This window comes from Phocoena phocoena, chromosome 16 (genome assembly GCF_963924675.1).
Source record: "Phocoena phocoena chromosome 16, mPhoPho1.1, whole genome shotgun sequence".
Lineage (NCBI taxonomy): Eukaryota > Metazoa > Chordata > Mammalia > Artiodactyla > Phocoenidae > Phocoena > Phocoena phocoena.
This window is the reverse complement of record NC_089234.1, coordinates 19,697,298-19,709,373: the sequence shown is the minus strand read 5'-3', so window position 1 is coordinate 19,709,373 and position 12,076 is coordinate 19,697,298. Positions and strand designations below refer to the sequence as shown.

At 35.5% G+C, this 12,076-nt stretch overlaps 1 protein-coding gene across 4 annotated transcripts in view; it reads left to right on the top strand.

The window, feature by feature from the left end:
- The window catches only part of ADD3 (adducin 3), a 124,263-nt gene that overhangs the window by 96,179 nt on the left and 16,008 nt on the right, over positions 1 to 12,076 (top strand). For 3 of the 4 annotated variants that reach the window (XM_065894207.1, XM_065894209.1, XM_065894211.1), the window contains one exon: positions 1,437 to 1,656. In XM_065894207.1, coding sequence (XP_065750279.1) covers positions 1,462 to 1,656 — 195 coding nt within the window. In that variant the 5' untranslated portion in view covers positions 1,437 to 1,461. Of the gene's footprint in view, positions 1 to 1,432; positions 1,657 to 12,076 lie in introns of all 4 variants that reach the window. The other variant, XM_065894210.1, reaches the window with a different exon arrangement.

Below are 12,076 nucleotides of genomic sequence, written 5' to 3'. Positions count from 1 at the left end.
TATTTCTCTCCCCTTAGTTTTCTATGTAAATAGAAAAAGAATACTTGGAATTTTTCACATTTAATTTCCCTTATTATGAAGTGATTCTTCTTACTAGGCAAATAATCAGTTGAATAAATACCATTTTGTAATGAGAATGTTTTTTTCTGTTACCCAGTCATTTATATTGAGCAGGTTGCATTTGTTACCACCTGTAGAGAAAATTCTGTTAAGCAAAGCCGTCTTTACAATTTCTTATTTAAAATTTGTTTCCTTTTATTCTTCCTTGTTGCACATTTTTTGCACTTTCTACATTCAGTTCAAAAGAGCAACTATGTAAAGGGATACACTAATCAGTGGTGTCCTGTTCTCTTGATTTAGGCTCTTGCCAAATCACATCTAAAAGTTAGAGGAAGCATTCCTTCAGTGTGCAATGACTGTTACTCTCTGCTAGGTCAGTGATACTCTAAGTGTGGTCCAGGATCCGGTGCCAGTCTGCAGACTGCAGTCTGTGACAAGTACAGAATATAATATTAAGCATTTAGAAACTTCATGCAGTTTGACATTGCCATGACACCTAAATGCATTATTTTGTATTTTACAAAACTACTGGTTTACGGCAAATTGGAGAAAGTCCTTCACCACAGACAATCTGAGAAGCACAGGGTTAGATGACTTCATCAACTTCTAGCACAAGCCATCACAGCCTGGGGCTGGGGATGGATGTTAAGTAACTGTCCTGTTGATCTAGCTACAGTTGGTTGATTAGGTGCTCAGCTGTAGCAAAGCCCAAATGAATTTGTTTCCCTGGCATAAAGTCAAGGGTTATCCTAAGTGTCAGTAATAATTAAATGAATCAGCTGTTCCTGTGCTTTCTGAACGGCTTTTTATTTTTTCTTACTTGGATTTGAAGCACTATCTGCTAAAGTTATATAGTTTGGCAACCTTAATAATTCCTACATTTCCCCTGGAACTGGAAAAGCTTACAACTGTGTTTCTCTCACGTGTTAATAAACTAAAACTACATTCGCTATAAAATAATGATCATTAAATATGGCCAGAGTTTGGTCTAATGTAAAAGCATGAGTAAGAGAGGAAAGAGAATCTCCACTAACAGTAATCACTAATTGTGAAAATTTGCTGTCGTAGGTGTGGCATTTTACTTTTGGACATTTTGATCATTGCTTCTTTTAAAAATTCATATAGCAGTTGATGACATTATTATAATTGAACCACAAGTTGCCACTAGCTCTGAAAATATCAATTTCCAATTTAGCATTGTAATCTAAGATATTTTTACCTTAATAAAAAATTGTTCTAATATTTTTTGAAAAGCTACTTTTTAAAGAAGGTTGCAACTGTTACTCTGAGGGCAAAAAAAAAAAAAGTGCTGCATGACCTGTGTAAAATATGAATTTATTATGAATGTCCTACTTTGTGGTTATTAATGCAGATAGCAAGGAGAATTGGCAGACTTGAAGCATGAGTTCAGATGCTAGCCAAGGCGTAGTCACTACTTCTCCTCCTCCCAGCGTGCCTCACAAAGAGAGGTATTTTGACCGCATCAATGAAAATGACCCAGAATACATAAGGGAGAGGAACATGTCTCCTGATCTACGGCAAGACTTCAATATGATGGAGCAGAGGAAACGAGTTACTCAGATCTTGCAAAGTCCGGTGAGTCAAAATAATTTGAAGGCTATAATTTTTCTTCCTCTTTGGAAACCTTGATACAGTGATGCTCTCAGGTTAGAAGAGGGGTGGAGGAAGAGTGACTAGTTGTCCCCAGTCTTTCAGAGGCAAAATAAGCACCTAATTTATAAATTTAATTTGCGAGGCTTTAATAATAAACTGGTATCGTCTTGGTAGGATAAATTTTCTTGAGTGATTTCTGAGTGTAATATTTCATTAAAGGAGGACAAAAGATGCTACTGAACTCAGGGATCCCCACTGCAGACTGAATATCTGTGAAGAAAATAAAGGTATGAGTGAAGTGTTAGGAACCAAGAAATAGATACACCCCATGAACATACTTTCTTCTTCCTTTGGGTATCTTGACACTCAGAGCAGCATAGGAAGACTTAAGGTTCATGAGGATGTCTGTGATTTGGCAGCCTAATGTTACATACACCTAATGTAGGCACACATATATGCATACGCACCAAACTAACTAGATTAAACATGGATTCTAACCTTAACTCAAGCTGAAAATTCTGTCTGCACAGTAATATCCAGACTTTGTAAATCATATTCAAGTGATTTGTTAAGTTTCTTACAAACCTTTAGTGGAATTGTAAAGGTCACATATAAGTTTTAGAAAATGAGTGAACAGCTTGATTTAACATGCAAAATGAATTCATAGCTTTATGTATAATGAAGATCATGGGCCCCTTAAGACAGAGTTCAGCATACGTAGACACACGATGCCCAGGTTGGGGTTCTATTAGATTTCCAACTTAGGTACTAAAATAAACACCAAGACATAGAACTGCCTGAGGTGGCCCTGGTGCATCATTTTTGTTGTGCCCTTGTGGATTTAATCACAGAGGCTGAGTCCAAAGCCAAAGGGGAATTCCACTTCTGAGTAATTCTTATATATCAGTGGCCTAGATAAAAGCAAGTACAAGTTATAAAAGCAAGGCAAGCTTTGAGGAATTTAAGTATAGCTTAAATGTAAAGCTATCCTTTAAATAAACCCTTAAAGAAACCTTTTCCCAATGAAAAGGAGACTAACCAGAAAAGTCATCATGAGGGACTAAATGTTCAGTGCCTTCTTTTATGCAGACTAGTTTCTATGTTTATAAATACTTGAAGAGCATGCTAATTATATAGATATATTTCCTTCTATAAAGGAACTCCACTTTGAAGAACAAACTCATTAGCCAAAGGATTATGGTAATATATAGAATAAAGTAACTGAAAGAATGAGATGAAGTTCAGATTTTGTTCAAGATTATTAAATATTGAGATTTCTTTGGGAAGTGCTCCAAAGAGGATCATTCAATTCTAACTAAAATTTAAAAGGAAAAAGTACCAAACTACATTTCTATGCCAGGGTTTTTTTAAAATAATTTCTCCACTAAACTAATGACAGTATAACAGTGAGGAGATTACCTAATGTTTTTATTGTGTATTGCTACTTGTAGACTGGCTTAAAAGTATCAATTTTACTTATGCCCAGGGGAATTTAATGAAAGAATGGGAAAGGGCAGGTATGTAGATTGTCATTTCCATGTTCATATAGCAAGAGTGATAATTTTTAGCCCAGAGAGAAACAAAGAAAATTTAAAAGAATTGTGGATTGATCATTTTTTCCCTAGATCTTTGCTAGTGAATTTAAAATCTTGTTTGTGAGAGACTTGGAAAAGTGTATACATTTTGTCTTTCTGCCATGTTTTAGGACAATGGCTTTCAAATTTCTTTTAATACAACAAACTTTTCACCACAGGAAATGATACATGGTGGCCTGTATTGCTAAATAACAAAACCTAGCAGCTTAAAACAACAAGCTTTTATTAGCTTGTCATTTCTGTGGGTCAGGAATTCAGGAGCAGCTTAACTGAGTGGATCTGGCTTAAGGTCTCTCATAAAGTTGCAGTCAAGACATCAGTCAAGGATGCTGCATCTGAAGGCTTGACTGGGGTGGAAGTTTCTGATCTTAAGATGGGTCACTCACATGACTGTCAGCAAAAGGCTACAGTTCCTTGCCACATGGACCTTAACCTGAGGCTGTTTGAGTGTTCTCCCCCAGAGGAAGTATCTGAGAGCAAAGAGGAGCCTGCAGTGCCTTTTATGACCTAATCTCAGAAATTAAACACCATCACTTCCACCATATTTATTAGTTAGAAGTGAGTCACTAAGTTCAGCCCATACTCAAGGGGAGAGGAATTAAGCTCCACCTTTTGAGGGGAGGATTGTCGACTCTCTGATGACAATTTATTTTAAAAGTATCACAGTCTGCCACAATTTATTTACCTTCCTTCCACATGCAAAATACACTCACCATCTCCTCCTTCCACATGCAAAATACACTCACCATCTCCTAACACCCCTGCAAAAGTTTCATCCTATTACAACATTAGCCTGAATCCAGAATATCATCATCTAAATATGGTCCAGGTATAGATGATACTCCTCAAGTGTAATCTTAAGTACAGTTCCTCTCAATCTATAGACCGGAGAACTAAAGAGACAAGTTATCTGCCCCACACACACCCAGTGGTGGGACAGGCAAAGATAACTGCTATAGACTTTCCTGTTCAAAAAGGGAGAAAATTGGAGGTACAAAAAAGTCACTGGTCCATAGCAATTCTGAAATTCACCTGGGCAAATGTTTGGCAGTTCCCTTGATGAAGATTCAGTCCTTCTACTTAGTAGGAATGAGTCTCCCTAGTTCTTGGCTCTGCCCTCTGAGCTTTTGGTTCCACTTGTAGAGGTCTTAGAGTTCAAAGACCTCTTTCCTTTTTGTACTCTCTTTGTTTCTTTAAGTCCAAGCTTGTAATGTTTCTGTGAATATAATTTTCTTAAAACCTTTTTGTGTCTCCTGTGAATTTTGGGGTTCACTCTGTTGGACAAAACCCATAACCAATAAAGATCAAAATCAAAGGTATTACTAATTCATGTTCGTAAGAAGCAAATTTGTAATCCTTCTGTTTTAATTGCTGAGTTCATTTGGGAAGAAAGGAAATCAGGAGAAAAACTAATAAAAGCAAAGTATAATGCTTTTTTTAAAAGCACTTACTATGTACCAGGCACCTATTATGTACCAAATCCTATTTAATCCTCAAAACAACTCAATCAAAGAAGTATTACTATCCCTAGTTTACAGTGGAATAAACTGAAACTTAGAGGCGTTAAATAACTTGCAGAAGTTTTTACAAGCTTAGTTAAATGGTGGGGTCTGGATGTAAACTCCAAAGCTCACACCCTTACACTCTAGGCTGTACCACTTAAAGCATTCAATAACTATGAAAAAATTCCACTCATATATTATTGTTTCATTCTTCTTGAAATTCTCTTGCTCAAGTTAATTCAACCCAACTCAAGAAGAGTTTCGAATCATAAGACATTTTGGTGTCTGTAAATTTGGATAACAAACTTGACACCTTATTGCCTTGAGCTGAGAAAATAAGAGCAGTTTGTCTCATCCTAACTCCAAGTTATTACTTCTTTCTAGGAATTTCACATACTTTTGTCATTTTTTTTTTTTAATTTAAGAAAGTATTTGTCTTAGAAATTAAGAGCTGGCGAGTAAACTTGTTTAGCTAGAGATTTTGTTAATGCACTCGGGAGAATCCATAAGTTTTCTTTGACCAATATATTCCTCATATATATGTCTCTGATGGCATATATATGATTGCCCTTGTCTCGGAATGAAGTGTCCAGGGCAAACTGTTAGAATTAAATGATGGACCTCATCAAAGTTAAAGAATCATGTAAGTTGAAAACTAATAGCGCATTGTGCATAGTAGATATTTAGTAAATTCTGAATACATGGATGGATGGATATATGAATAGCTGAGTGGGCTTTGAGTCATTAAACACTTGAATGTTGTCCAACAAGCTCCTACTGAATTTGACTGCTTAAATGACAATCAGTTGGTGGGTTTCAGAAAAAGAATGAACGTTCTTAAGCCATATCACTGTAAGAAGCAATTCAGACTTGGTAACAGAAGTGTGCAATGTTACTCTGAAAGATAGGACAACAGGAGTGTAGGTGGTGATTGCTCAGGCACATGACACACTAACATTTCTTAATAAAAGGGCAGTGTGTAATGCTTCAAACTTATTTTAAAGATAGGAGAAACTTCAAAGCCATATACATGTTAGAATCTCACTGTAATCAAGGCCTAAAATGTTAACAGATCACCTCAGTTAGAATAGTTGGTCAAAATTACCATGATTTATCTGGTCACTTCAGAAGTTTCAGATACAAGTATTCTTCATTAACTTTGTTTGCATTTTTATTTTATACCAGCTTTAAGAAAAGATATTATTCTAACTTTTAGCTTTATATTAATTAAGACACATAGATACAGGAGAAAGATCATCCAGAAGAAGATTTGGTTGATTTGTGTTTTCTCCTTTCAACAGGACCAGTGGTAATCTATTTCCAAATGAATACATTTCTTAATGGAAAAATTCTAAGTAAGTTTGTTATGCTCCTAATCCCACTTTAGGAGAGATCTAATAGCATAATTGCAGGGTGCCTTGGGAGCAGCAAGTCTGTAATCTGTTTTTCTTTTTGCTCCAGTTTTTCTTTCTAGTAATTATTATGAGGTAGAACATCCAGATGTGGATATTTAAAATCCAGTTCTGATACTTACCAGTATTCTGTTAACTGATTTTCATTAAGTTAGACATTACTTATAGGTCAGTCTATGTAATTTTTTTTAGCCTTAACCAAAATAATCATATCAAGTCAGTTTCTTTTATCAAATTGGTTCTCTTTTCTGTGATTTAAAAATAAAAAATCTTTCATCTATTGCCACTTTCTCCTGAAAGTTCTGATCTTAGATGCAGAAGCCTTAAGATCTGATGTTTCAAATTACTCCTACTTTTGGTGTATAGTATACATGAATATGTATATACTTAAAGTATATACTTTAAGAGTATACTTAAAGTATACTCTGACCTTACATGAATCTCAAATCTCTGAATCTTTTGTGTTTTTACAAGTTTATTTTTATCCATACCTTTATGAATTCAAAGTTTACAGGATCACTCCTTCAACATTGACAGGAGAAGTATCAAATGAAACGGGGGAGATTCAGAGAAGGCTTTAAAGGCAGGCACCCTCTCTCTAACTTAAACATTTTGTTTTTCACCTAGTGATTTTTTTTTTTTTTAACCACACTTTTTTGGACATGTGTTTGATGAGAGAGCTGTCCAAACTATAATGTTCTGAGGACAAACCAAGTTTTCAAGTAGGATTTTGTTTGAGTTGAAGAATTAAATGACTTTTCAAAAATGTATAAACTTCAGGGCTTCCCTGGTGGCGCAGTGGTTGAGAGTCTGCCTGCCGATGCAGGGGACACAGGTTCGTGCCCCGGTCCGGGAGGATCCCACATGCCGCGGAGCGGCTGGGCCCGTGAGCCATGGCCGCTGGGCTTGTGCGTCCTGAGCCTGTGCTCCACAACAGGAGAGGCCACAACAGTGAGAGGCCCGCGCACAGCAAAAAAAAAAAAAAAAAAAAAAAAAAAAAATGTATAAACTTCTGTGAAGATTCATTTCTTACTTTAAAAAACTGAATTTCTCCCATTAGATGATGAACAAGCCTTAATACACAGGAGGAATTTCTCATTCAAGTGACAGACTGATAAGACTGTATTCTAGAACTTCAGATTCCAGTGCTAATAACCTATGAAATGGATCTTTGCTATCATTAACTCAAGAGGAGATCAGATTCTTTGCATTCTTTCCTTCTATCTAGGAAAATATAGAAAAGAAGCTCTAACTTACGATTATAATAATTGAGCACTGAATAATTGTGTCCAGGAGACTCTAGAAGTGTGAAAGACACAGTCCCAGCCATCAGATATTACTGTATAGTAAAGTATGAAAAATAAATCACAATCATGGTAGCTACCCTAAATGTAGTATAGGCAAATGTTAAAATAATTCAAAGTGGGGTGAGAAGAGAAGAAATATGGAGATCCCTCCTAACTGTGGTGATTACAGGACAGACTTCAAGGAGAAGGTGACATTTTAAGATGAGTGTTGAGTAAAGGGTAAGAATTCATCTGATAGAGGAAGAGTAGAAGCCAGCATTTCCATTTGACAAAATACAGTGAGCAAGGATAGAAAAGTACAAGTTGTGATCAGAGTATGCTCAGCAAACCTCATAGGCTACCAGAGCATGAGGTAGTAATGGGAGATAGAGCCAAAAATTGACCTAACAGATTGTAGAGATCCTGGAGTACCAGACTATTGTGACCTAAGTTAGAGGTCAGCCCATTTTCTCATCATTTCCAGTTTTAATCTGTTTATATAAATGTTTTATACATCATGTATGCATATAGTGTTTGTTTTGGATCTTGGCTCAGCACCACTTAATAGCTATGCGACATTAGGAAACTCACTTAACTTGAGCTTCACTTTTCCTTGTCGGTAAAAATGGACCTCACATGGTGGTTGTGACAGTTTAATGAAATAACATAAAAGCATGTAGTGCAGTGCCTAGCACATAGTAGACAACTGTTTCTGTGGAAATATATACATAGGGTTAAATACAATATCGCTAACTTAAAGCATTTTTATGCTTTTGTGACAACACTTTGAAGATTATAATCATAATTCATTGGACTGTATTTTGGTTTTTGAAGGCCTTAAGGAATCTATCACCCCGATGGCACTCTGCCTTATTCATGTTCATGTATTCATGTATTCAGGGACTGCCTTCTCTTCTCTGTTCTTCTCTATCTGAGAAGGAAGACAGTTTATGCTGTAAAACCACATATGTGTATGTGTTGTTTGATATTTTAACCTGACTCTTCTCTAGTACAGACCCTAGGGAATTGTTGGTTTAATCTGACTTCAGAAGCCCCAGCATGTGATCTTGCTGCCCTGCTTATAACTGAGTTTCTCATTCTGCTTTGGTAGGAGAATTCCTAGCTATAAGAGGGCAAGTTTTGGTACTCCAAGATCTGCTGAATAATTTTTTTTGCTTTATCTATCATTATAACCTAATGCTCTAATCTAGCCTAAGAGGTTTACTCATATTTCTGATCACAGCACACCTGCTGCCTTATTAGTTGTACAGGCATACCTAAGGGATATTTCAGGTTCAGTTGTAGACCACTGTAATAAGACAAACGTTGCAATAAAGTGAGTCACACGAATTTTTTGGTTTCCCAGTGCATGTTAAAGTTATATTTACACTATACTGTAGTCTATTAAGTGTGCAGTAGCATTGTGTCTAGAAAAACAATGTACATACCTTAATTTTAAAATAATGCTGTTGGAAAAATGGCACTGATAGACTTGCTCGGCAGAGTTGCCACAAACCTTCAATTTGTAAAAAACACAATATCTGCAAAGTGCAGTAAAACAAGGTACGCCTGTGTTTGGTTTCAGTGATACAACCCATCTCTGATAAAATTAGGCAAATACCTGTGCCCAACTGAGAGTTCGAGATTTGAATCTTTATTCCATTTACTTGTTAGCTGTGTAACCGTGAGCAAGTCATTGCCTATTTCAGGACTTGGTTGTGAGATTCAAATGAATCAACTGTAAAGGATTATTTTATCAACATTGAATTTTAGTAGGAATATGATTAACTATCCACCATAAAGACAAACAAAATTTTTATTATTTTAACGAAAGCTTAAGTTTACTGATAAATTTTAAAAACCAGCTGAAACAATTTTATATCATTAGTAAATTTTATACTGACTGTTTTATGGCTTAGGTAATTATCTGAACAATATTTCAGAAATATTTGGAACATAATAACTGAGTTATAAATGTTCATGACAAAAAATATTAAATCTTTTGGAATAGAAGAATTCATATCTGTTGAAGCACTGTCAACTATATAAAAAGGCTGGGGACATTTCATTTACTTTGAAAATTATTTTCTTCTTCTATACTGCATAGAAGCAATTCACTAGTCTTAAAGGGGAAATTCATTATTTTTTCTTAATTAATTACAGAAGGGCTTTCCTTCACATTCCTCTGTGACACCATGGATCATCTCAAAGCTTTAGGATGGTACTCATCATACTATGGGATAAATGGAAGTAAAAAAAGCATTTTCACTGATAAAAAAAGCATTTGACCCGAGTCCTTGCCTCTGACATTTACCAGCTCTGTGACCTCTGTGAACGAATTTTTCAACCTTTCTTATTTAGTTTTGTCAATTCACCCAGAAAAAATTTCTCATCAGGGTCATAAATAGTTGTGATTCTCTTGAGCAACTAGTTGGGGTTTTTTTTAATTTCTTAAAACCCTCGTAAACCAGCATATTGAGCGATTGTGTTGATTCATGTTGGCTGCTGGAGACTTTAGATAAAAGTTGGCCCATCTCTAGCAAATGATACAATTTTATAGTATGCTCTTTGTATCTTAACCTCATTCCTGGCTCTATCTTACCTTCATATGCCTATTTTCTCATTAGCTTGATTTTTCTTACCTATATTTATTTTTGTGTCATGTTAATCTATGGAATCTGCCTTAAATTCTTCCTGGAATAACATAAGGTGCATTCAATAAAATAAATTACATGACACTACTTCTCAGAGCTACTGTGATACATACAGTAGGTGTAAATTTTTTTTTTTTACACTAAATCACAGAATATTGGTTATAGCTGCTTTGAACTGTGGAAAGTTTAGAGTTTGATTTTGAAGGGAAGATAAAGTTTCAGAAGAGCATTTTGGCCCATTGTCAGGTATCTAGAAGTTTTCTGTAGTTTATGTAAAGATAAATGAGTATATCTGGAAGATTCTTTTCCTTTCAGCCTTAAATATGGTAAAGCACTCATGTTACTCATCAGTATGAATGCGTCCATCCATCTTATATGCAGCTCACAACCATTTTATGTTCACAAGGTCTTAGAAATGTACTAATGGAGTTTTCTGATAGATATAATGTGTCTTTGTAGAGAATATTTTATACGATAGTTTCTCCGGTTTAAATCATGTATTTAAATGAACTAGATAAAAGTCAACGGAATTAGATGTTTAGAATTTTTTTATAATTATGCTAAGGATTTATATTTAATAAGCCTTGAATTTGTAAAAGAAAAACCATGTTTAACTGGTATAAACTTCTCTATGAACGCAGAATTCAAATAAAGTCACAGCTAGTATTTTTAAAATTAATCATTCAAACATCCATTTGCTGTATGAGCAGAAAGTTTTCTAAAAGCAACACAAGCATGAGTCAGTACTGGTTCTAATATGTACTACCACCTCATAGCCTCACAACCACATTTCCACTTTCACCATGGGCTTCTCTGCCATTATTTAAATTTTTTTAAAAAGTTCTTCCTTCTGAAAACCTCAGAGGTGTTCAGCCATCCTCTAAGCAAAGCTACATCTAAGCAACTGCTCCAGGAGATCTTATTCCCAGCCTTCTGAGGAGGGCTATTCTCAGCGACTTGAAGGAGAGTCACTCTTCTAAGGAGGATTTCCCAATTATCTCCATGGTGTTTATATCTACCCCTCTTGGAGGTAATGTTTCCAAAGCAGTTTTCTGCCTTCTCCCTCTTAGGTGAGGTGGGAACAAACTGAACTTAATTTCCAGCAGTGCATTCTGCTATACATGTAACCAATCTCAAACAGAAGACTGAGGTCTAGATGGTTTATATTGCAAGAGCCTTCATGTTTAAGATGAATGAATATAAACATGAGCAAGAGAATAAATGATGAATTTAATAAAATAAGTGTTGGTTGAGTGTGATAGAAATACAAAACGAGCTATTTCAACTAACGTGAAGGATTGGGAGATGTTTCAAATGATGAATCATTAGCAACTCAGGGGTTACTGGAATAGAAAATTTTCTCTTAATGTTCAGTATTTTTATTTATATAAATACTGCTTCTGCCACACATAACCCCCCACCCCGCAAAAAAAAAAAAAAAAAGAAAAGAAAAGAAAGAAGAGCAGCACTCCAGGACAGGAACATACAGTACCCGAAGTTGGGGGGAAAAGTTCTTTCTTTAGCACAGTGTTGCATAAGGGGAGTAATCAACTCTCAGCTTTTATAAGTTTGCTTGCAGAGTTTATAGAGCTACGGAATTGCCATGGAAATCGTAAAATGGAAGCCATGATTTACTATGTCTTAGTGAAAACTTTTGCTGGGAGTTGCTATAGTCAGAGTCATGCCTCATTCAGATAAGAACTCTATCCTAACCTAGATAATGAGCTGCTAGGCAAGGAATGGGTCTCTTTTTACATCAGTCTGTACTTGGTGCTCTAGTTGCATATTATTAACAAAGTTGCTTTTACCTATACCTGTCTATTATAGATGTTGTAGTATAGCTCATTTGCTTTGAGATTAAGAATGCCTAATGATTTTCCCTCCCCTGAAAGCAAGCTTCTTGCTTCTTCTTCCAGTGTTTTAATTTTATTATTTTGTGTTTTATATTTGTTT